Raw genomic sequence first — 26,180 nt, forward strand, 5'->3', positions numbered from 1 at the left:
TCTGGCTCCATTATTGCCAATATACAGCAATCATTGTATGTTCTTGGACTCCAAAAACTATCAGCCCCAGCCTGCATGTTCAATGCTCAGGGATGATGGGATTTGTAGTCCAGCAACACCTGGAGGGCACTATGTTGGCTGTCCCTGGTCTACTTTAGCCCAGACATCACGTCATTGCACTGTATATTGTTGGAAGCTTCTACTAGCCAATAATACACTGTGTAGCACAACGATGCTGTCATGTTATGGCTTGTTTTAAACTTAAACATTGTCAGATAATATATCGTATAAGTTGCACTCTTACTGCTTAGTGTGAATATGTATGAGTATTTTGGTGACTGTATTATTATATGGCAGGGGATTGCAATGTTTGTGAGATTTTCATGACATGTATGCATTTGTGTTGCATTTTGAAGTTGTAGTTTGATGTATTTTGGCGTCGTTTGTTTTGTGGTTCTGAGTTGTTCTACTTAGGATCATTGTTCAGAGGCATTTAATAACAGCTACTTAAAATGTGAGATGATGATGATGATTATTATTATTATTAGCATTACCATTCTTTGATTTTGAATGTGAAAATTGCATTGTATTTCTTCTACTGCTTCTCTTTTTTGTGGGTATAATGTTATTAGCTTCTAAATTATGATTCGGCTTCCACATGCGTCTCAAGGAAATTTACAAATATATCAGCAAAACAGCTAAAAATAGTTTTGATATGAGTGCAAAATAAAAATAAAAATTAAATACAGGGTTTTTTTTTACAAGGAATGCAGAATGGGTACCTACAGCACCTAAGACCTTTTCCTCCAGCTGGAAGCGCTTGTCAAAGCAAAAGTGTAATGTAAACATTGCTTCCGGATTTCTGTTGAAATATGAAGCAGTATATACATTAATTAAATAAATAAAACAATTCTCCTTGGGAAAGACATTGTATTAATGGGGCACAAGCAATAGAGAAAAATGTACCATGTGCCAAGCTCTTTATAATACACACAAACACACACACACTTTGTTCATTTTCAGTTGCTCAGCTGCACAATTTATGCACCTATCATTTTTGGTTCATTTTGGGACATCGCACTGTGCTGTATCATAGATATATAAAAGAAATGAAGGTGCTCATAAAATAAAGAACAGGAAACAGAACCATAGGAAATATTTCCTGTCTGAGTTAACTCAGGCTTCCTGATAGCATTCCTGTATTGTGGCCAGAGTTTGTAGGAGGGCAATGCAACTAAATGATAAGCCCACTGTACCAACGCCATGGGATACAGGAATGTGGGGAAGGGGGCAAAGGAGATGGGGAGCCAACAGGTGAGCCACTAGAGGGAACAGCTGACTGGCTGTGGCAGGCCGGCTCTACCATTAAGCAAAGTGAGGCAACTGCCTCGAGTGGCTGATGTGAGGAGTCATGAAAAGGCAATCAATTGTTTAATTTCCCTGCCAGGGAGAGTGAGGACAACATGCTTGCAGAATTTTATGCTTCAGGCGGCAATACCGTTTGATCAGCCTTGGGTCTCATGCACCTTGACTTGCAGAACATGGGAACACCATTTGCAGCTCTGTTTCAGATAACAAACTGTCTTGGACCAGCCTTGGTGGCCGTCATGCATTTCTGGTAGTTTGGCAGGAGAGGGGGGAAAGAAGTCTGGGGCTACAGGCAGCAGCGCCTGAAACACTTCCTCAGCCAGAAGCAAAGACTGAAACCCACTTGAAAAGAAAGGCAGAGTCGCGAGCAAGAGCCCACTCAAGTAGAGTGTAGGGATTGGAAAAGGAAATGGGAACCAACTTAGAGAGCTTCCTGTGAGAGGCATATGGAGGTTGGGTCTCCTGTTTTCTCAGCAAACATGGCAGTATGAAGGAAAAGAGCAATAGGTGCTTCCTGACTTCTGAAATCTTGGGACAAACAACTGGAGCAGGCTGTGTGAAGACGGTTCTTTTGAGGTCACACAAACCCTACAACACTGTCTATGTAGATGTTATAGGTGCCATGTTTTGCCATACTCCAGCATGGAGCAAAAACAAAACCCCCACAATTTATGCAGATGAAGGGGGTGGAACTATGCAGATATGGGAAGGCTTGGTTTTCAATGGCTCTCACTGGTTTTTCAACAGCCAAAAGTGAACAATATGCAGTGGACAGAACCAATTTGGCCAGAATTGTCTAGCCAACTCCACCATTAGGCAGGCAAACACAACTACCCCGGGCATCAGATGCTGAGGGGCAGCAGCAGCCCCCAGGCACCCCCCTCTGTTGCCATATGCAGCCTCAGGGGCGGTGGAGGATACTGGGTGAACAAGTGAAGATGAAAGTGACAGTCCAGTCTGCTTCTGTACACAGAAAGGGGAGGAAGCACCATTTTGCCCTGTGTTCAGGTACCAAAACGTCTTCAGCCGGCCCTGTGAAAGTCTCTAGTTTCATCCAGAAAAGCCATAGCTGCCTTTTGACTAATTCACCGCTGCATGTTCAGATAGAGTGTCAAAGAAAAACATTGCGCTGTCAGTGCCTACGGAACAGAAATTACTCACTTTATAATCTCCCGAATTTCTCAATTTGCATAAAAATAACGATGCTGTTGCCAAGGTTTTCAGGCTGAAATACTAAGTTAGACAGTCCCGCTATATATTATGGCAGACTGATTATTGAATGTAAGATGAGCTCTGAATGCACCCCATAAATTCAAATTTAGGAGAAATCCCTTTATAGAAATTAGAGTGGAGCTTCACCTGTGCTTGGGAGTTTTTGGTTTTTGCAAAGCCTGGGTGAAATAGATTGCTGGCCTCCTCTTCCTTTAGGCAAGTGACTGTACTGATGATATGGCGACGTGATTGTACTGGCCAATTCGTTTTGTTTTGAATGTTTCTGGGTGATGCCAACAAAGGTTTTGATTGATACAAAGCCTGGGTTGCCACCTATGTAGCCATACTGAAATTATAGACAGCGTGGGTGTCCGTGGGTGTGCGTTAACAGCATGATCCTGTGTATGGGTTTGCACAGGAGTAAGTCCCACTGTGTTCTGCTTATTCCCAGGTAAACATACCCTTGAAATGCAGAAATGGATATGTTGCAACAATTTCTAAAAAATAGGTAGGCACTCGTCCAAAAAAGGTGCTGGAGAAAGAGATTCCTTAGGTCCAAAATGAATGAAAACATTTGACTGAAATGTGTGTGTGTGTATTTAAACTGTAATATTGTTGTGGTCACAGGAATCCGGCCTCCTGTTCAGATTCCTTACCAAATGCCGATAAAAGGGGTTTTCATTTCCCGCAGTCTGTTTGATATACCACAGACATTCCCGCACATGACATTAGGGCACAGCGTTGAATGCACATTAATTTTAAACATGTTAAACCCGGTGCAGTACATCAATATCGACATCTGACATTTTATGTGACCCTCCTATGCAAAAGGAGAAAGTGCTCGGAACATGAAAGAGCTTATTCTAATGGAAAAGCTTTTTAAGACATATCACTCAAAAATGCGCTATTTCTAGTGACAGTTTCAACTTCAGAACATGGATCCTTATTCTCCAAGGCACTTCAAACACCTTATTTCTTTTGTTAGGCCAATATGCTGTGCGTGCTAATGATGACTCCTGTAACTAGTTGGATACATTTTGCTGTAACTCCGCTTCCGTCCCAAAAGTACGCCCAAAGATGCGATTTTTTTATAAAAAAAAGAAGCTTAGGTGCAATGTAGAGAAAGAGAATGCCGAAATACACCTCCTTATTGTACACTTAAATTAGATCAAAATGTTAAAAATGGAAGACAAGCAGCTAAGAGCGCGAAAAGTGACTCTTGGGGAATTGTTCCCTGCCATTGCTCCCACCAACCCCATTCTGCATTGAGCGTGTGGATTTGCCATCACTCCCAGCTTCAGCGAAAAGGTGGGACTGTGGCTTAATCAGAGCACATGGCTGGCATGCAGAAGATCTCAGGGTCACTCCACAGCACTGCTAATGAAAAGGAAAGGTAGCAGAAAACAGGTCTGCCTGAGACACTGGAACAATGCAACCAGTCAGAACAGACAAGCTAAGCTAAGAGGACAAATTGGCTGGTTGTCAATATTTTGCGGGAGAGATCCCAATGCACAGCAGAAATTCAGGCTTGTGCAATTAAAGTGGATTAAGGCACTCTATCACCCTAGCGCAACATTTTTTTTAAAAAAAATTTTTTTAAGGATTTCTTCTTGTTATGCACTCACTAAGAAGTGCAGGGTAGACAAATGATAAATAGGAAAATGTATATATACACTGGGAAAGCTAACCAGGATGAATGTCCATTGTCATATAACGTCCCTGCAAAACAAATCAGGATGAATGCTCAATACAGAGTGGGCACAGTCTAACTTTGCACAAGCTCTGTGCAGGCAAATGAGGATGAATGCTCAAATAAGCAGGTTGTCTGGAGGTAACTTCTTATGTTACAAAGAGGTGTGCAAAGAAAACTAGCCCAGAGCTGGCCGGCGCAAAAGCACTTTGATGGAAAAAGACCGTCTCAACACACACTTGGTAGGGTGGGCCTTGTTTAGTCCTCATCACAGAGCTTGACTACTCCAGTTACAGAACTACAGTGTAACTACAACGACCCTTGAGCAATTATTGCCAATAATTGTTCATTAAATTTCTAACCTGTCCCTTCCATTTAAATAGCTCAAGGCAGCTTCCATCAAACAACCCACTCCAAATCTGCAAGCCTAAATTAAGATTACCAGCAGAAACCATAAAGTACCAAAGCCTGTCTAAAGAAAAACCTACAAATCTCTAGAAGCCCATCTCAAGGGAAGTAGCTTAGGCTTTCAAAAAAAGCCTGCAGCAGGCCGTTTTTCACCGTGCGCGTCTCTAGATGTGGCAACGTGGTAGCATGGCCAGGGCCACAATTCAGAAGTCTTCCCACAAAGTAGTGCCAATCAGATGTTTTGGACTACACATCCCATCAGTCCCAGTCAGCATGGTCAATAGTCAGAGACGATGGGAGTTGTAGCCCAAAACATCTAGAGAGCACCAAGCTGGATGGTCTACAAATTTCAGTTCATGAACGAACAAAAGCTCCTAAAGTTGCACCTGCTTTTTACTGTAGTTTGTATTTTTTAATTGTGCATACGTGTGTGCATATATGAAAAGAAAAGGGATTGTTTGTGTGTGTGCGCACACATACAAACACACACACACATAGAGACAGGCGGGCAGGCAGACTATCATGGTGTGGTGCCTTCTTCCATGAAAGCAGGTGACCACTGACCCCTAAATCAGCCCTTCCTGAACCCAGAAGTACCTATTTAAAATTATTTATCATAAAATATCTGTCAGAGGGTCGTCGTGGCTACTCTAGAGTAACTCCGCTTGAGTCCAGTTTGTCTTTAAAGACTTTTATTGTGCAAAGTATTTACACTGCAGAGATAGCTTAAAACATGACCTCTCAGTACGAATCAGAATCCGGCAATGGCGTATGTTATGTATTGGTTTAATTTGTGTACATGAGTTTCTCTGCTAGTCCTGTAACTACCTTTCCTGCTCCTGGGCGATTCAAATGGGTGCGGTGACAGTTGCTATTGGTTAACTTGTTAGCACAATTTGGATCCTCACTCTGATAGGTTCCCGCCAAAATCTAAATGTATCCTTTCCCCAACCCCTGCTCCTGAGAGTATAAAAGAGCTCACCCTTTCCCTCCAGTTAGTCAAGATTCCTACTGCAATAAAGAGGACTGTTCTTGTTATACTTGACTCCTAGACGAGATGGTTGGACTGTGTTTTCGAAGCTACGAACATGAGTTTGACCAAACTGCGGGAGGCAGTGGGAGACAGGAGTGCCTGGCGTGCTCTGGTCCATGGGGTCACGAAGAGTCGGACACGACTAAACGACTAAACAACAACAAAAGCAGATCCTTGCTAGTATGCTGAATCACTATTCTGAGCTGACTTCACGAAGAGCTGAAATCACACTCACAACATAACAGCGTAAGTCTGTTTCTACGCCAGCAAAGTAGTTGGGGCGCCCCAAAAGGCCTCTCCCTTGACCTGCGTCGCGGTGCTCTCCTTAACTCTTGTGCCGGAAGGAGTGATGCCCTCTCAGTCTCCTCCCAGTCAAGGCTGTGGAAGGGCTCTCCAGCATCCTTGAGCCCTTGCCTACATCTCTCCTCCCCTGAGCTTTCCCATCGTTCCGCACACTGGCTTCTCCCTCCCTCCGAGTCTTTCCCCTCCCCCCGGGCTGCTTCAGACCCACTGCTGCTCCCTGTGCTTGGCGAGGTGGACGTTAGGATGGTGGGGGCTGGCTCCCTGTAGGGAGTCACCCTTACAATATCCAATTTGTATTTTATTTATTTCGTAAATTTTATAAACCATTTGATTCTACCTCAAAGCAGGTTATCAAAAAGGTAAAACAATAAAATCAAGAAAAGATGTTTGCTGTTAAACATTAAGTTTGCTTCATGGCTTCAGACAGATATACACATAACAACAATTGACTTAATATTTCCGTTTTGCTCTGTTTACCACTCATCACCATTTGTACACAAAGCAGCATGAATAAAAGATATATATAGAGAGAGATTATATACGTGTGTGTGTGTGTGTGTGTGTGTGTGTGTGTGTCACATCACAAGGGACAAAGGTGTAAAACTGCCAGAAGTCCCAGGAATCCAAACCTTTGATTCTCAATCTAAACACAGTATGAGATTTTGTGAAAGCACGAGGCTATGGGCTGATTGTAAAGTAGGGATGAAGCAGAACCTGGTGCTCTCCTGCTGTCAATGAAACACAACTCCCACCTCAGCCCAGGACTAATTGCAGCCATCAGCAGCCATTAACACCCATCTACAGGTTTACCACTCCCATCAGCCCATCTCCCATTCCCACCCACCCCCACCACCCTCTGTATATATATAGGGTCTGACACTTCTGTTTCTAGTGTATCTGAAGAAGTGTGCATGCACACGAAAACTCATACCAAAATATAAACTTAGTTGGTCTTTAAGGTGCTACTGAAGGAATTTTTTTATTTTGCTTCGACTCAGACCAACACGGCTACCTACCTGTAACTACAACTCCCATCATTCATTCATACTGAACTCCCATAATCCCTGAGCATTGGTTTTGCTGGGTGGGGCTGATGGGAGCTGGAGCTTAACAATATCCTGAGGACCACAGATTCCCCATCCCTGACCAGATGGGAAACGTCTTCCTCTTATAGGCGCTCTCCTTCCATCATAGAAAGGAATTCTTTCATCAGAAGAAGATGCTTCTGCTAGAGAAAGAGAACCTATCCTATGTATATAGGCCCCATACTACTAATGCATAGCACTCACTCTGCAAAGGCTTTCCTTACCACGTGGTATCAGGTTCACCACGTTAAGTACTTCGTTTGTCCCTGGGATTCTCTAGATCAGGGGTGGCCAACTCCCAAGAGACTGTGATCTACTCACAGAATTAAAAACTGGTAGTGATCTACCCCCTTTTGGGGGGTTCAGGTCAAAGTTGTTGAGCTTTTTGTAGGGAGGAGGAAAGCCCTGATTTCCGTTCTGGAGATCGTACAGCAATGAAGGGCGGGGCGAGGGGGCAGAGCCGGATTCTATTTTACCAACGCTAAGGGAAGGGACCCGGCGATCGACCGCTATCTACCAAAATCTCCCGGGGATCTACCAGTAGATCGCGATCAACCCATTGGACATCCCTGCCTATCTGAAGGAAGGAAATATGGCCATATATTCTATTTCATGCAGTTAGATCTACTGTTGTATATTCCTTACACATTAATAACAGCATTTAGCCATGATTTCTCAACTCCCGGTCCCTAAGCAGACTTTTGTTCTTGAATTCCCATGGAAGGCAACACACTGCAGTCAGTAACAAGTGGACAGATAGCGACAACCCCAGACTGCAGCTTCCTTGCCCTTGCTCAGGTGTGCATCCTGCAGGTGTTAATGGGTTTTATTTCCACTCACTCTGATCTTGGGCCACACAAAGAGTCGTACAACTGGCAGTGCTGAATAGATGATCAACCTCTATGTGGATGAAAATCGTACCCTTTTTTTTGCACTAGATAAAGAAAGACCGCAAAGGTAGACATGAAAGTAATGAGCTACAGTGGGGCACAAAGTTTCGCTCCTAAGCAAGGCAGTACTCCAAATGCTCACTAATAACTCTAGTCGTTACCCCCTCTGGACCTTATACTCCTGTGCCTTGATATAGACTCATTTGGCCATTGCAGAATTAAAAACCCGGGAAGCTGCCTTATACCAGGTCAGACTATTTGCCCATGTAACCTAGTACTGTGCATTCTGACTGGCAGCAGATTTCCGGGGCTTCCCCTTCCCTTGCTACAGGATTTGCCCAACTGGGGATACTAGGGTAGGGATTGAACCAGGGAGTTTCTGGGGAACACACTATGACCCTTCCACATAGTAATGATCCAGGAGACCAAAATGTTTGTTTACAAAGCTACTGTACTACCAACCTTACTATATGCTTGTGAAACATGGACCACTTATAAGCGCCATCTCCAACTCCTCGAAAGATTCCATAAACGGTGTCTCCAAAAATTTTTACACATCACTTGGGAAGACAGGCGAACTAATACCAGTGTACTGAAAGAAGCAAAGATCACCAGTGTTGAAGCTATGATTCTTCAAAACATCAACTTCATTGAACTGGTCATGTTGTGCGGATGCCTGATGATCGTCTTCCAAAGCAGCTACTCTATTCCGAACTTAAAAATGGAAAGCGTAAAGCTGGTGGTCAACAAGAGGTTTAAAGACTGTCTCAAGGCAAATCTTTATAAATGTAGTATAAACACCAGCAACTGGGAAACACTGGCTTGCGAACACTCCAATTGGATAACAGCCTTTACCAAAGGTGTTGTGCGCGTTGAAGATGCTCAATCTCAGGATGCAAGGGAGAAACGTGCTAAGAGGAAGGCACACTTGGCAAATCCACACCGCGATCAACTCCCCCCCCAAAAAAAAAACCCTATGCTCCCACTATGGAAGGATGTGTGGATCCAGAATTGGCCTCCACAGTCACTTACGGACTCATTGTTAAAACTGTGTTTATGAAAGAAAATCTTACTCGCCTATGAGTGATCGCCAAAGAAATAAAAGAAGACCCCAGATGAACCCAGAACAGACAGGCTGCTCAGCAGGAAAATGGCTTTGCTATATTTTCTCACGCAGGTTTGGAGGTTTTCTGCATGAAAAAACAATTGCAAGGATTACATGTAGAGAGCATAGCTGCCAAGTTCTCCCTTTTTTAAAGGGAAATTCCCCTATGCTGAATAGGCTTCCTCACGAGAAAAGGGAAAACTTGGCAGCTATGGTAGAGAGGCATGGGCTCACCCTTGCACGCACGCACATGCACACACACACACATATTAAGAAGCTTTTGTGTATCTCTTGAGTGAGCAGCGGCAGACAATGGACCGGATTTCCCTCAATATCCTTATCAACTGTGTATCTTCACTTCCTTTGTATTGAATGATGACACCCTATTGAGCAACTCACTCTTTGGGAGAAGTTGAAGCACAGTAATAAACATTATTCTCTCTCCCAGCCAGGGACCCACTTGGCATCATGCCTTCGTCTTGGTTTCAAGTTGGGGGGGGGGCAGTTTATTTATTATCTGGCCAGATACACTCTGCAGAAGTTTGAAAATCCCACAATTATAAAAAATTCAAAGCAGAGGATGCTGCATGCCACACAGGTATTAAAGACACAAACCAAAATATCATAGAAGCAGTGCTCCTGCAGCCAGAGTATAGGGAGATCTGAGCTGTAGAATTAATTTATTTTCTTTTGTGAGTACCTACACTAGTTACTGAAGGGATGCAGGTCGCACTGTGGTCTAAACCACTGAGCCTCTTGGGCTTGCCGATCAGAAGGTCGGCAGTTTGAATCCCTGCAATGGAGTGAGCTCCCATTACTCCTGCCAACCTAGCAGTTCGAAAACATACCAGTGCAAGTAGATAAATAGGTACCGCTCAGGCGGGAAGGTAAATGGCGTTTCCGTGCACTGCTCTGGTTTTGCCAGAAGCGGCTTAGTCATGCTAGCCACATGACCCGGAAGCTGTACGCCGGCTCCCTCGGCCAGTAAAGCGAGATAAGCGGCGCAACCCCAGAGTTGTCCGCGACTGGACCTAGCGGTCAGGGGTCCCTTTACCATTTTTCTTTTCATTGCTTACTGGCTATTGTATTTCCATGGGATGATAAATATCCCAGCAACATAGACGCAATCTTGAACCTAGCAACACCACCCCAAACATTACTCAGAATTAGGTCCCCCTGAATACAAATAGACTTGCTCCTAGGAAAATATGCTGAGAACGGCAGCCTAAGTACATTTGCATATGTGATGGTACATCAACAGCACAATCTTATGCATTGGGCTATTGGGTTGTTGTTTTTATTTTTGTTATGTATTTTGTGGTTTATATCTTGATTTTATTCTGTGAACCACCTTGAGACCCCCCCCCCAGGTATAGGGCGGTATATAAATTCAATAAATAATACAGTAATAATAATAAAAATAATATCTACTCAGAAGTAAATCCTCCTGACTTCAGTGGTATTCTCAGATAAATGCGCATAGGACTGCAATCTACGAAGCACATTTAAGCCACTTTCATTAATTTAGTGTCACAAATGAATGCTGTATATACAGGAGGAAATTTAGAAGAAAAACTGAATATAAATTGCAACGAATAGCCCATTTAAAACATTGCTGATTTAAACCTCATGTGTGAAACAGATCCTAAGTGGTTCAATGCAAGCACAAAAGACCTGAAATCTCTTCAGAACTACAGAGCAACATTTTCAGAAGCATTAAACACTAATTGGTGTCAATCTGTTCCAAACTGGTGGACAGCTCCTGCATGATGAGTACTTTGCTTTGGAAGACGAACTGCACTACTTTTATCAGAAATTATATTAGGAATATATGCTCATATGTAGTAGGGAATGTTCAAGAAGGAACTGAAACATGTTGTTTAGACTGGAATGTAATTAGACAAAGGCTCTCTGGCATGAAAACTCTGTCCACAAATCTCTGGTGTGGACAAACTACCTGTTGCATTAGTTGCTATATATAAAATCACCATGCATAGTTTAGCAGTAAAAAGCATGCATGCCACAAATGCTCAGGTGACCCTATGCAACTTTGCACAGAAGTCCCACTGTGCACAGGATTGCACATGGTTGAATTTATTTCACAAACCACGATTCCACCCTTCAATAACAGGTAGCAAGAGCAGCTAACAATAATGAATATTTTTTTAAAAAAAAAACCCTAATAAAATCATAAAGCAACAACAAAAGCATTGTAAGAACAGAAGGTACAAGTTGTGGGAGTTCAAAAGGAAAACAGAAAGAGGTTGTTGAAAAGGCGAAGGCACCAGGTGAGTTTCTCTGGGGAGATTGTTCCAAACACAGGATGCCACAAATAAGGCGGCCCTCTTCCCAGGATGTCCCCGATACACATCAGACAGTGAGGGGAACCAGTGATGAAAGGTAATCCTTCTACAAGCCAGTTCCTTTCCCATTTAGTCCACTGCCATGCCATTCAACACTTAGGACTGAGGTTGTGGAACCCCTTCCTCTTGGTTGCCACTCAGTGGCAGTGGCTGGTACTGCAGTATACCCCAACCCACCAGCCATCACTAGTGCATCACACAGCAGGCTAAGCAGAGATATGAAATCAGAACCTGCAAGGTTTTCAGAAGGTAATACTTGGGTGCCTGTACAGAGATACATTATTTTTTCGTTGCAAAATTCCTGGGAGTGCAACTTACTTGTTCCTGCTCCTATCGCTCTAGCCTTGATTTGGCATCAGCACCTTGATAACACTAAGAAGAAAAGGGGGAGGGGGATGAAAACCTTTGCAAGGGCAAGCGTCTGTTCTTCTCCGTAGCCTGATAAAATCAAAATGTGAAGTGTAATGGACTAGCTAAGATCAAGAGCAGCTTCTGGTCTAGTTAATTTCACTCTGAATGAAAACTGGGCAATTTTTTTTCTTGTAAATCCACACATTAAAAATGTCAAATGTCGTTTCAAATGCAAGTCTTGTGTTTGGGGACGGACGACTGTATTATTCACCTTGGACATTATCCATGGCAGACACATCAAAATGTAGTAGATACTTTGCAAAATGTATATTGCAGAAGAGATTGATTCCTGCTTTTTTCATAGGGTATCTGACTGGGGAAAGGGTGAAAATGGGTTGGGCTGTAGCAGGAGATACCACACCACCTCCAAGTTTCTAAGAAGCAAGCATATGCAGACACTCAAGTAGAGGTTGAAGAGCTGCCATTTGTTCTATTAGTTCAATGCAGCTGAATTCAGGGGAGACAGATGTGGTTTTCTATTGTGGTAAGATGTGCCCTTTAAAACAATGGACATCTGCCAGCCCCTACTGAATTATACTGAAAATATCAGACTTGCTTCAGGTGCAGAATGCTCAATGAATTATTTGGTCGACATTTTTAAGGACCTCATTGGCACTTCCTGGACTAATCAAAGTCCAGCTATCCTTTAGTTTCCACACCGCCAAATTTTGCAGTAGAGTTATCAAGTTAAAAACGTGCAAAAAAATAGCAGATAAAATGTACATTTGATAATAAATTTTAATAACAATTTTTATTACTTATACCCCACCCATATGGCTGGGTTGCCAGTAGTTAATATGCACATGCAAATGCCTGTTTTACGATAAAATGAATACAAAAGTCTATATTCTAGGATTAAAATGCATCATACAAAATGCACATTTTAGGGGTAAGTAAATGCACATTGGGGGTAAATAATACACATTCCTGGGTCATTTAAAAGTTAATCTACAGAGTGATGCATAAACAAGAGAAAACAAGAGTTAAGAATGAAAATCCATACACCCTTAGCTCCAGGGCATGAATATAAAAGCTCACGTGTTAATAGACAAAGCTGTGGTTACATTAAATGTGTGTTCTAGGTCATTCTCCATGTGGTCTCTTTCTTGTTCATTATTTCTAACTGTGCAAATGTTTATATAATCAATCTTCTCTGCCCATGCATACAAACACTCACAGACACACCTCACTCCACTCTGTGATCGCCTCTACTCAAAATAGTACCTATTTTAATGAGATTCCCACCCCCCCACCCCCATTACAATAGCATTTTCTGCACTCGCCCCAGGAATCATCATCGGTGTGAGTGGCTTTTCAAGCTTCATCCACTTATTGATCATTTGGCTGAAAAAAATTCAAACAGCTGTTCATGCTCAGTATGCTTCCGCAATTCTTTTCAGCGACCAAGTAATTTTTAAAAATAGTGTATTTATTAGTCCCTTTGCAGAATCCCCCAACATTGTATGAGACTTGACAAAGCCATTATGAAGTCTAACCAAAGGCTCTCTCTGCTAGTCTGCAGCGTGAGCTCAATTTAAAATAATTCAGAGACGGATTCTTAACCATGTCCGGCTTCAGTCTGCAAGAACCCTCTTTTGTTAACATCATTTCTCTGCATTTGGGAGAAGCTGACGAACCAATTTTATTAGACTGAGCAAAAAAAAAAGCAATTTTGAAATGGTAACGAAAGACAGCGCATGGAAATAAAGAATATAGAAACAAAAAATGTCCTTCTCACAGGAATTAACTTGAAACACAGAGGTAATGATTTCCTACTGGAAACCCCATGTCTTAATAGGTTTCCAAAAGAAGACACATGACAGTGTACACTGCAAATTGTCTTGGTGATCTAGAGCAGCCATCCCCAACCTTCGGCCCTCCAGATGTTTTGGCCTAGAACTCCCATGATCCCTAGCTAACAGGACCAGTAGTCGGGGAAGATGGGAATTGTAGTCCAAAACATCTGGAGGGCCGAAGTTTGGGGATGCCTGATCTAGAGTAACCAGAGCTTACGGGTCAAGGAAGGCATGCTCTATTCAAAACAGGAAATATCCTTCCTCAAGTATTATAGATTAGCAATTTTTTAATTTTGTTTAGCTCACTATTTGACACAAGCTTCAGCTCAGATCCATGCTGGACTCCATACTCATAGTGAACATATTTCAGTACAACCTGAACACCAGCCCTAGCCTACTTCTGGTTGCGTTTCATCCCAACATGCTGGAAGGGACTGCACAGTAACAGGAAGAACAAGCATGGATAGATCAGAGAACAATGTTGGTATGAAGTCTTGGAAGCCTCTAACCTCCAGATGTTTTGGCCTACAACTCCCATGATCCCTAGTGAACAGGACCAGTGGTCAGGGATGATGGGAATTGTAGTCCAAAACATCTGGAGAGCCGAAGGTTGGGGGTGCCTGCTCTAACCAATGGACAACCCTATTTAGACACCCCCTGTAAGACTCTGGGAGGGTCAAGCTAGCGACTCTGGTAGTGGAGCCCTGGTGCCTTGCTACCAGAGGACCTTCCAGTAGCACACAAAGGGGAATGCCGGATTGACTCTGCTGGTGAGCCATGCAGCCCCCCACCCACCCCACCCTCCCAGCTGACACTGCTGCCAGGAGGCTATTGCTATGACTGCCTCAGTGGGTGAGCCCTTTCCTGCTTTAACCGTCTCTACTTTCTTTCCCACAACTCTGTTTAATCCCTAGCAATCTGGCTACTGTCTTCTGCACTGTCAAATAAACCACCTCCCTTAATTACTCTTTGCTGCTGCCAAGTGAAAAGGTCCCGGGTCCCCCGAACCTCTTCCTCCATGGCCATTACGCTGCCTCTGAAACCGCTTCCCCCCCTCCAAGAAAACCTTTAATACATTTTTAAAAAACAAACAAACTTGGGTTTGTATGTTTCTGCTTCAGCACCTTTGTTTCCCATGAGAGAGAGTTCCTTCTCCTCCCCTGCCCATCATCTCTGCTGGGGCTCTGTTCGGGTACAAGGCCTGGTCCCCTTCTAGTCCCTCCCTCTCGTTTTCTCTTCCCGCTGTCAAGACTTTATTCTGTATGATCTGCAAGGCAAGAGTGATGCTTCTAATGCTTATGCTAACCTGCAAATTACAATTCGGAACATTTTTTAATGTCTGGGGAAGTTTTTGAAAGCTACGTTTTGATGAAATGACTTGTACTGAAAGGTGTTGTTTTCTTCTGTTTCATAGTTTGAAGACCTCTTTAGTCATTGATGAGCCACTTTTTGAGGTCTGCCTGAAAAGAAGTACAGTGGAACCTTGGTTCTCGAACTTAATCTGTTCTGGAAATCCGTTTGACTCCCGAAACTGTTCGAAAACCAAAGTGCGGCTTCTGTTTGGCTGCAGGAGCTTCCTGCACTCAAGCAGAAGCCGCGTTGAACATTCAGCTTCCGAAAAACGTTCAAAAACCGGAACACTTACTTCTGGGGTTTTGGCGTTCGGGAGCCAATTTGTTCATCAATTAAGCCGTCTGAGAACCAAGGTTCCACTGTATATAAATTCTTTAGGTATAAATAGATTCATATCTATTGTTAGGCCAGCTCTAAGACTGGAGCATGTTCTTCAGCTTTCAGGCCTTGGCTTGAGAATCATAGAATGGCTGAGTTGGAAAGGGACCACAAGGGTCATCTATTACAACCCCCTGCAACGCAGGACTTTTTTTAGCCCGACATGGGTCTCAAATTCACGATACTGAGATTAAGAGTCTCACGCTCTACCAACTGAGATATCATTCTACAAATCAATAGGGTTCACAGATGTTTTGAATATGCCTCCTTAAATATCAACAACTCATTGCAGGTTGTACTACTATAGACTGTCTGGAAACCTTACCAGAACCTGCAGAAATACTGTCCTGCCTCCCAGTTGCCACCTTTGAAACTACCACCACAACCACCCCACTTGGAAAACCAACATTCACTCCTTGCAAAGAGGGCAAATATGGAATACTTTCCTATAGAAAGCCAGCTCTCCGGGGAGACTTAGTTTTCTCTCTCTCCAATATACCGTTTTCTGCACTCAAGAAGAATTCAAAAACATGATTTTGCAGAATGTTACCTTGTTCCTTAGACCTGGATTTAAAGCCTGGCTTAAGCGGAAGTTAGCCTCGTCTTATGCAAAGGCAGTATTGCAGCACATTCCTACAAATGTACTTCTAAGTAAATCCCGCTGTTTTCACAGGGGTTTACTCTAGGAAAGTATCTGTAATATTGCAGCCTTACTGACTCACTTCACAAGATAGCTTTGAGCACGACTGGAGTGAGCATCGCACAGATTTCACACTAAGAGTGCTATAGAACAACTAATTATGCAGCGTTTCAATACACTGAAGAAAGACTGTGTGCGTGTGTGTGCGTGTGTGTGCGCGCGTGCCCATATGTGCGCATGATGTATCAATTTGGGAAATGGTCTGTTTAATATTTTGAAATAAATAAAACAGATGTGATTTAGTTACAATGGTTTGATTGTTCACAATCAGTGGTATTCTTAAAGAAGACCTGGAACAGTTTAGCACTGGTGAAAACACTGTATACCCATAATTGATTAGTAGTTCCCTTCTCCACCGCCCCCCCCCCAGTCCCAGAAACAGAGTTCTTTAGGCAATAAATAAGGTAAATTCAGCTTTGATACTGGGCACCAAGAGGAAAGCTGTCATCATGTTATTTGAAAGGCAGCACCAGAGGAAAAGCTGTACTGTTAACTGTGTCAAGTAGATGCTCACAAACACAACAGAAAACCCATCTCAGCGGAAGGCTCAATTACGTATGTTTTAATTAGCTATGAATCTAACCAAGCATCATCAGTGTCGTCTTTCAACCCGCAGGCACACATTATTTGACTTCCTGCTACCGGCTGCTAGTAAAACATTAGGCAGAGTGCACAGTACATCTAGAAGTAACTACTGATCACAGATTTCTGCTGATGGCATGCTTTTGAAATGCTGAAGGCGTTGTTTGGCACAGCCGCCATAAATTTCAGTAGTAGCTCTCGCTGTATATTTAATTAATGCGTTCAAGCTAATATTTGGGGAATATGCACAATGCTGGAATGGTTTTGTAGGCCTGAACAGTCAAAAAAATTACTAGAGCACAGGACACCTTAGGAAGCTTAAAAGCAAGAATGCAAAATTGGCATTCCAGGTTTTTTGAGAGTGGGGAGGAAAGAGATCCTAATAATAGTAATTATAAGAATAGCAGCAACAGCAATGTTAGAAAGTAACCAATACAAATACAGGCACGAGAATTAGGTGTAGTGTCGTCAACCAACAGCCTCCAGTGTGTGTGTGTGTGAGAGAGAAACTCAGTAGAATGAGTATCCTTTTCTGTTGACGATAAAAATTAATGTCCTATATACTTGGTGCGTAATGTTTAACTATATAGCACAGCACGGTGGTGGCACTCAATTGACATAAATCAGAAAAGATCTAATTCCAGGTGCAGCTGGAATTTATTAAGCAATAGAGGATCTGTTGCTTCATAAACGCTACTTCATTGAAGTAACTGGATTCCCTTTCCTTTGACCCATGCATAAGTTTTTGTGGCTGCTATCCGTTTCCCCATTGGTTGGTCGAGTGGCTCTTTCCTTACACATCTTTTAATACAAGCACCGGAACTCTCCCACGAAGGTGAAAACTACACCATGAAAACACACCAGTTCCCAGATAGTGCCGCCATTCATATTTAAGAAGGAAACAACCTACTACTAATGCCGCAGTCGTGGATAGGCTGCACGCGCACTCCAATGAAACCTTAGTCAACTTTTGCAGCATGCAAATGTCTTCACTCGATCAGTAGTCCACATTTGCCGTCTTAGGCAAGCTCAGGCCACTGCGAGCATCTCTGCTGCAAAGCACACCAGTCCTTCCATTTATGAAACCCATGCTGGGAAACATTATTGGCAAGGCAGGCATGCCTACAGACAGGAGGACTGATCAATATGTTTCAGTAGCATTATCTTTAGCAGGGACACGCTCCCCCCTTCTTTGGAAGCCAGCTTCAGAGGATTTGCAGAGCAGGAGATCTATCAGCACCATTTCTTTCAGTTTGCCAAAGGATTTTTGCTCTTGGTACAGGATGAAGCAGCCCATCTACAATGACACAGCAAGGATGTAGCAGCAAAAAAACCGTGCAGGCTTTCCTCCTCTCTCCCTTTGATATGTATTCAGCACATTCTAGGCCTGTGTTCCCTACCTATATACCAGAGGAGACACTTCAGCAAGGGATATGCTGTTAAAGCAAACTTTTGAGCCAGCAGTTTTTCCTCCGTTATCGTTGCAGTTCGTAAAGCCCCACCCCTCACCGCGCCCTAGACACTGGACCCAGAACAACGCTGTTGAAAAAGAACCACAATCCTTTACAGAGAAGGGTCCCACCCTTAACAAGTGGCTCTTTCAGACTTCTTAATCTTGCCTTGCCCTTAAACCACATTTAGGACCGCCCTTGTCTGCGCCGAATAACTCATTGTTTTCCATTTGGGGAAGGAAGAAAATAAAAGCATCAAAGCGGGTGGGGAATGACAAGAACACTTCTAAAATATAAGTTTTTTAAAAAATGCATACAATGCATACATTTAGGCTTAAAATCCAAGGCACAATTTCTGCACGGAGAGACGTAGGGCTTTTCTTTTTTTACTCCCCATCCACGATAATTTGCTTCCTATATCCAGATTGCTCTCCCCCACCCGCTCGACACTCACAGTTTCTTAAAGGCGGCTTTCCCCAACCCCACCCCTCCTGTGCGCGCTCGGCGATTTCCGCCTCGGCAAAGGGGGAAGGACGCAGAGTTGGTGGGGGAACCTACCTTTTTGTCTTCCTGCTCGCCGCTATGCCTCTTCCCCGGCTGCTGCTGCTGCTGCGCGCTGTCACCGGCGCTTTCCCCTGCCTGCCCATTCTGCTGCTGCTGACAGCCTCCAGACCCCTGCGCGGCGTGGGGGATGGGCTCCGGGCACGGAGAAACTCCCCGAACATCCATCTCCATCTTCCAAGCCGCCGGATTTGCAAACAAAAGCAGCCAAAGAGAACGAGACTTTCCGCCACCCCGGCGTCTCTCTCTCTCTCCAATCTCTCTCTTAGGATTTGATTCCCTTTCCCGGGTTATGCGCGTGCATTTATTTGGCATTAAGAATAGGAAGCCGAGGGGCACACTCACATGGTTCCTCTCCTGCACCGATCCGGCGCCTGCGATCTCATGCACAAACACACACTTGAGATCCTCCAGACTTTTGCAGCCAACGTGTGCGCCTCGCTGTCTTGCCGGCGGCGGGTACGGTGGCCTCCAGCCGCCCCTTAGCAGCGAAAACGCCCGCGAAGCGCGCGCGGCCCCTTGCCAGACCCAACTCCCACCGTCGTCCTCCTCCTCCCTCGGAGGGGATTAGGGACTTGGTGGTGGTGCTACCGCCAGCCGGGGCTTCCAGGCCCGGGCAAGCCTTTTGCATGGGTTTCTCTTATTGAATTTACCCCTTCCTCCTCCTCCGACGCTTCTTCTTTCTGTTTCTCTCTCTTTTTGGAGAGGCGTTAGGGGAGCCTTTGAATGGAGAAGTTCGAGGCGGCGTGAAGGAAGGAGAGAAGCCGCCGAGGGGCTTGGGAAGGGAAACTCGGGGGTATCCTGAGGAGAATGTCGAGGAAAAGTTAAAACGCCTCTCGCGCGCGCAAACGCACCTCGCGCCCCCCGCCCTTTGGCCACAAGGACCCCAGGCAGGCGCGCGTGAGGGGAGCCGCTGGTTTCAGTCCTGAGTGGAGGGGAAAGAGGCTGGTTTATGGAGGAGACAGGGGGGGCCCTCGCTTCCACCCACCTCTCCCAAGCCTCTGTGTCTCCTTGATGCTAATCCCCGCGCTGTGTGGGCGCGCGCGCGCTCCTTTCTCCGTGCATCTATACATATATGCGCAACTGGAGCTCCCTCTCCAGACGGCCAGCGCTACTCAGCGCAACGCATGAGGAACTGGAGTAAAGGGCGGGCGTGGAGGGGGGGAGCGCGCGCGGGGGCGAGAGAGACGCCCCCCTCACCGCGCACGCGCTGCTTGATGAGCTCTGGTGATTGATTCTTCAGATTAATACTGTAGTTGCTGTTCCTGAAAGGAAGGGGAGCCCGAGCTCAGGGGCTTCTTTGGAATGTCAGCTGTGAAAATGTGGAGTCATCAGGATGGGCGCCTCTGGGCATGTGCAGAGGGCCTCTCCTCCTGGGACTCTGTCCCCAGAGAAATGCTCCAGGTGGTCTCATACCTAAACTTAAAAACCTTCCATTTTACAAGTGTACCCCCCCCCAAAAAAAACAGTGAAAGAAGCTTGCATGGTAAAGGTAAAGGGACCCCTGACCATTAGGTCCAGTCGTGACTGTCTCTGGGGTTGCGGCGTTCATCTCGCTCTATTGGCCAAGGGATCCGGCGTACAGCTTCCAGGTCTTGTGGCCAGCGAAGCCGCTTCTGGCGAACCAGAACAGCACAGGAAACGCTGTTTACCTTCCCTCTGGAGCGGTATCTATTTATTTACTTGCTTTGATGTGCTTTCGAACTGGGTGAGCAGGAGCTCACCCCATCACGAGGATTTGAACCACTGACCTTCTGATCAGCAAGCCCTAGGCTCTGGTTTAACCCACAGTGCCACCCGCTTGTATGGTGGAAAAGGTAAAATAAGATGCGGGTGGCGCTGTGGTCTAAACCGCTAAGCCTCTTGGGTTTGCTGATAAGGTCGGTGGTTCAAATCCCCGCGACGGTGTGAGCTGCCGTTGCTCTGTCCCAGCTCCTGTCACTGGCGCAAGCAGATAAATAGGTACCCCTGTGGCAGGAAGGTAAACTCCGTTTCCGTGTGCTCTGGCTTCCGTCACAGTGTCCTGTTGCGCCAGAAGCGGTTTAGTCATGCTGGCCACATGACCCAGAAAGCTGTCTGTGGACAAATGCCAGCTCCCTCAGCCTGAAAAACGAAATGAGTGCAGCACCAAATAGTCGCCTTTGACTGGACTTAACCTTCCAGGGCTCCTTTACCTTTACCTTTTTACCAATGGTAGAAAAGAGTGGGGAGGGAGAACAGTAATTGTTTTTAATTTGTATGGGCAGTTGCGCCTGGAACAAACATCATCGATACCACAGTGTGGATAGCTTCATTGGTGTTGATAATCCCAAGGTTGCAGGTTCAATCCCCATATGGGACAGCTGCACATTTTTGCATTGCAGGGGTTGGCCTTGATGGCGCTCAAGGTCCCTTCCAACTCTGCAATTTGACAACACATTAACTCTGACAACACATCACCGCGGACAAATTTTACAGTCCAATTGAGGAGGGATGGCATTGACGCAGGATGCTTGGATAGGAACTGAGCAGGGTGCTCCAATGGAGATTTGGCCTCTGGGTTTTTCAGCAACTTGAAAAGTACCCGTGTGTATGATGTTTCCAACAAGCCAATAAATAGTGTAAAAGTGTTCTCTTGAATGAAAGCCAAGCTTTGATCTGATCATTCTTAAATCAAGACTCGTTTATCAGGTAACTAGGTTGCATTTCTAAATATAAATTTCCAAATATAAGCTAACATTGCAAGAGCTATCGTTGCTGCTTTGGATGTTACTTGGAAACATACACCGACAAATTTTAGCATACATTTTTTGAAAAGATCCACAGTATGCATGGTTCTAAGGAGAAAATGTCTCATTCCATGCAACTGTAGAATATTTTCCCAGTTCATGGAAACTCACACTCAACACTGCTTGCCTCAGCTGATGCCCTGACCCAAGGATATTCCGAGAAAATGCTCTTTGTGTAGCAATGACATGGATCCCTATGGAACTTTGCTTCTAGGTCCAGAATGGCTAAAATAGTTTGTTAGCTTGCATCTACACTGGCAGATCTTGCAACTGAAATAGAAAGGAAGACAGACAGGGATGAAACATTAGCAGTGCCCCCCCACCAAAGATCCATCATAAACCCACCCCACCCCCCTCAAAAAGGCAAGCTGCATTTAAAAGAGAAACCATTCTCCTCCTAAAAGCCCATCAAAATGCCTGTACTTCTACTTTTTTCCCTACAGTTTTTATTAAAATTTCTGTTTTACATTTTAGAATATTCATTTAAACAACCTTAAAAATATCAATGACTTCCCTTCTTCTCTTTCCATGGTTCATTTTACATATCATAAATCCCTGCATGTTTTATAAAAACTATACCGTTCAATATTCCATGATTGCATCCATCAAAACTTATTTACACTGTTGAATTTATCTTAATGCTGTCCACGTTTTCAAATAAACACAGTTTCCCTCCATATACTCAGTAAACATTTTCCAATCTTCTTTAACAAAACGCAAGCTGCAGTAGTGGCACACATAAATAACCTTTTTTGACACTTGGGAATTTCCATCTGATTTATCCCCAACAAAAATGACTTGGGGTTTGTTTGTTTGGAAAAGTACTTTAAAACTTTTTTTCCCCAATTCATTATGGATTATTTCCCAATACTCTTTTACCCTTTTACAGGTCCACCACATATGATAGAATGCTCCAACACTTATCTGATTCAGTCTTATACATCTTTGCAAGTCTACTCGGACTTAGATGCCATCTGTAAATCATTGTCAAGTAGTTAAAATGCCTGTACTTCAAGGCTTCCTCCTTCTGCTTCAGCTAAATATTGAAGGTCTTCCTAAGTGTGTGTATGTTCTATCAGCTATGTACTTAAGCACTAGACACCGTCTACAATAAGTCACATATGCAGGCAGGCATTGGAGAGGTGGAGCACTCTGTCCCTCCTCTGGACCCAGAATACAAATACAGGGGGCTGTTGGAGAAGTGATAGAGCTATACCTTCTGTGTTAGCCTCTAGCAGGTCAGTAATGTTTTTCTGGCTAGTAACTTTTGTGGGTTTATTAATATTTACAAGGCTGATTCAAACACATACATAATGTTTAAACCTTTTTTTAAGGTATTTATAATCATTTCTGACACTGCTGTCGTGCCCTGAACAACAACTATTTTTTTCTATATCCCCATTTAAATTAGTGTTGTTAGGTTGTTTATGCAACTATCCAGAGAATCCTCTTTTTTTCATACAAAGATGATAATGTCAAGGTTGCAGATTCAATCCCCATATGGGACAGCTGCATATTTCTGCATTGCAGGAGATTGGACTATTACTACTATTATTTATTCAACTTATACACTGCTCTATACCCGGAGGTCTCAGGGCGGTTCACAACAAGACCACAAGACTAGATGCTCCTTAGGGTCCCTTTCAGCTCTGCAATTCTATGTAGAACATGAATTTGCCAGCCGCTTAACAGTTTTTGGCCTGTTCACAGTTTCTTCCATAGACTTGCCTCAGAGGAGTTGTTTAATGTCTTACTGTAAATATTCGTTGTTGGGTGCACCCGGTTCTGCCACCCTGGACCTAAATTGTGCTAATATGTGCAGCCTCCCAAACATTAACTGGGTGACAGATTGTGCAACTAATACCATTTTAAAGCTAATTAAAAGTGTTGTCTTCTTTGTTGCTTTATTGATTTACACAGCAACTTTTGCCATAGTTGCTAGCCACTTGTTTACAAAGTTAATAAAATGATAAATTACACCCAAGTCTCTCTGTAATGGGGGGGACAATGAAGAATTGGTGTCTTCTTGTTGTTCGAAAATAAAATCAGACCCAAATTCTCCAGCACCCGAGGCTAAAACGAAAACCAGGAAAACGGCTAAAATAAATATAAACATCTTACCGTATGTGCCTGAACTTACTAGAGTCGGGCTTTGGCAGAGCGCCAGGGTAAGCCCATTCCAAAAGCCACAAGGAAGGAGGAGTCCACGGTTGATCCTGAAACATTTAACCCCAAATGTCAACAAGGATCTTCTGAAAAATCTGGGTGGTCCACGCACAGTCAGATTCTAGATTCCCCCCACCCCATGTTTATATTTCAGAGGATAATGATATCTAATGCTAACTTGGAAAAGACTTCTGGTCTGCATCGTCTAATGCATGGGTAGGCAAACTAAGGCCCGGGGGCCGGATCTGGCCCAGTCGCCTTCTAAATCTGGCCCGCAGACGGTCCAGGAATCAGCATGTTTTTAAATGAGTAGAATGTGTCCTTTTAATTAAAATGCATCTCTGGGTTATTTGTGGGGCCTGCCTGGTGCTTTTACATGAGTAGAATGTGTGCTTTTATTTAAAATGCATCTCTGGGTTATTTGTGAGGCCTGTCTGGTGTTTTTACATGAGTAGAATGTGTGCTTTTATTTATCTGGGTTATTTGTGGGGCATAGAATTTGGTTTTCCCCAAAATAAATACAGTCCAGCCCCCCACAAGGTCTGAGGGACAGTGGACTGGCCCCCTGCTGAAAAAGTTTACTGACCCCTGGTCTAATGCTTACTGTACATTTCTTTAGCAAGGACCTTGATTTATAGCAGGCATGGCTAACTTCAACCCCTGCTAATGCTGTTGGACTCCAGCTCCCAGGAACCCAGCAATTCACCCATTACTGCCCAGGGTGTTAGCCAGTGTTTCCTATGTCTTAGCCCAGTCATACCACACTGGTTCTTAACGCACAATGTGAAATGTCAAACATAAAACATTTATTGTCCCATTATCTATCCTCAGAATTTGCGGTGGTAAATTTGGAGGAGCTATTTTTCAGCACTACAGCTTAGAGCCTGTTTTCTTTTCTTTTTTTCTTTTCCTATACTTTACATAAATATTCCATCACACTTTGCAATCCAACCTTTAAGAAGTGGGCGTAGAGCCGAAATGTGAGACTCGTAGTCTTTTATCAGCTTGTAAAACATTGGCTGCCTTTGCAGCTCAAACATGGCAGGCAATTGGATGGAACCCTTGGCTATGCCATTTCCAAAGAGAAAACTGTTGTGGACAACAACGACTGGCATGTCACATGAACGGAGAAGTGGGGAAATGGGAGCACAAGCCAATTCAGCTCAATATTCCGGCGTCAGCTGAACAGAACTGTGCAAATCCATGACCTAAGAGAATCAGCTTGGAAGACTTCTCCCTGTCTTGGTCCAAGAGAATGAGACAACAGCTGCCTTTTATTGGAACAACATGTGTGGGTGAAAGAGCATGTAGGCATTCCATTTCAAGAGAGAACTTTGTAAGTCTGCTGCTGCATTCAGATAGCAATTTATTCCTGACATTCCCTTACCTATTAATTTTCGTGCTTTTGTTTGATCTTTCACACGATGCAAAATCCACATCTGGAAATCTGGCAGAATCTAGCTGGTGTACACTAGGTAAAAATTCCACACAAACACATGTATATTATTAGGAGAAATTTGTACTAAAATGCTTATGAATTTTCATGACTTTTTTTTAAAAAAAAAGAATTTGCAAACTGACGTGAACTAAGCTTAAGAGTGGAAAAATGAGAAATTCAGCGAAAATGGAATTGAGAGATTTGCCCAGTGCTATTTTTCTAGAAAAAGAGGTGCCGTAACTCACCTTGTTCTCTTAGAATGGCAATGGTGCCATTTTAAACGTCATTAGGACGATATTAGGTATAACGTTCTATAACCTTTGACATACATTTTCCCTTTGCTGGTGGCTCGCTGCTCTGCAGCGTCCTCTGGTGTCACATTTTAATAAGACCTCATTGACGTTATAAATCACGAGTGTAGACCCACCCCCAAGTGAGTTCCAGCTGGGAGGGAAAGCCCTGGATTTGCCCATCCCTAGCTTTGTACAAAAGCCAGATTCCTTCCAAAAGGAAGAGGGCAAAGGAACATCACACAAATTGGGCCCTTACCTGTGAGGCTGTGATGGTCTGTGCAATTCCACAGGAATGCCAAAATAAAAATTCAGAATTGTGGTACTGTTCTCAATGCTTTGAGGATATTCCTGAATATATGCGGGCAATGTTTTGTAATGGCTTCAACTATGCAACTAAATGCTATTTTGTAAATGTCTGCTGAATCTCAGGCTCCAGAGAGACTACCAAAATAGATTTATGGGTTTATTTGTTTTATTTATTTATAGCATTTGTACCCCACTCTTCAGCCAAAAAGACTCCCAGAGCGATTTACATAAAACCAAGACCAGATACTCTGTACCCGCAGGCTTACAATCTTTGTTAACTAAAAATAAAAATAAGGTTGCGTTCGAACTTCAGTGCCAAACTCTCTGAGATTAACAATCCCAAATACTATGGTGCATAACAGTGGGAACATGGGAGGGGGATTAAACCATACTCAAAATTGCTCAGTTTGAATAATTTTAAAACTTTGGATTTTATTTTATTTTACTTTAATGGTGGAGGGGTGGGGGAATTGCACTGTAAAGTACAACACAAGCTTTTCTTGGTCTTTAGAACTGAAGG

At 43.8% G+C, this 26,180-nt stretch overlaps 1 protein-coding gene across 1 annotated transcript in view; it reads right to left on the reverse strand.

The window, feature by feature from the left end:
• RBMS3 (RNA binding motif single stranded interacting protein 3) overlaps positions 1 to 19,651 on the reverse strand; it is a 746,746-nt gene extending 727,095 nt beyond the window's left edge. The window contains exon 1 of the mRNA XM_035130054.2: positions 18,687 to 19,651. Coding sequence (XP_034985945.2) covers positions 18,687 to 19,004 — 318 coding nt within the window. The 5' untranslated portion in view covers positions 19,005 to 19,651. The remainder of the gene's footprint in view (positions 1 to 18,686) is intronic.
• Between the last annotated feature and the right edge of the window lie 6,529 nt (positions 19,652 to 26,180).

The sequence above is a fragment of the Zootoca vivipara genome, chromosome 12 (genome assembly GCF_963506605.1).
Source record: "Zootoca vivipara chromosome 12, rZooViv1.1, whole genome shotgun sequence".
In the NCBI taxonomy this organism is placed as follows: Eukaryota; Metazoa; Chordata; class Lepidosauria; order Squamata; family Lacertidae; genus Zootoca; species Zootoca vivipara.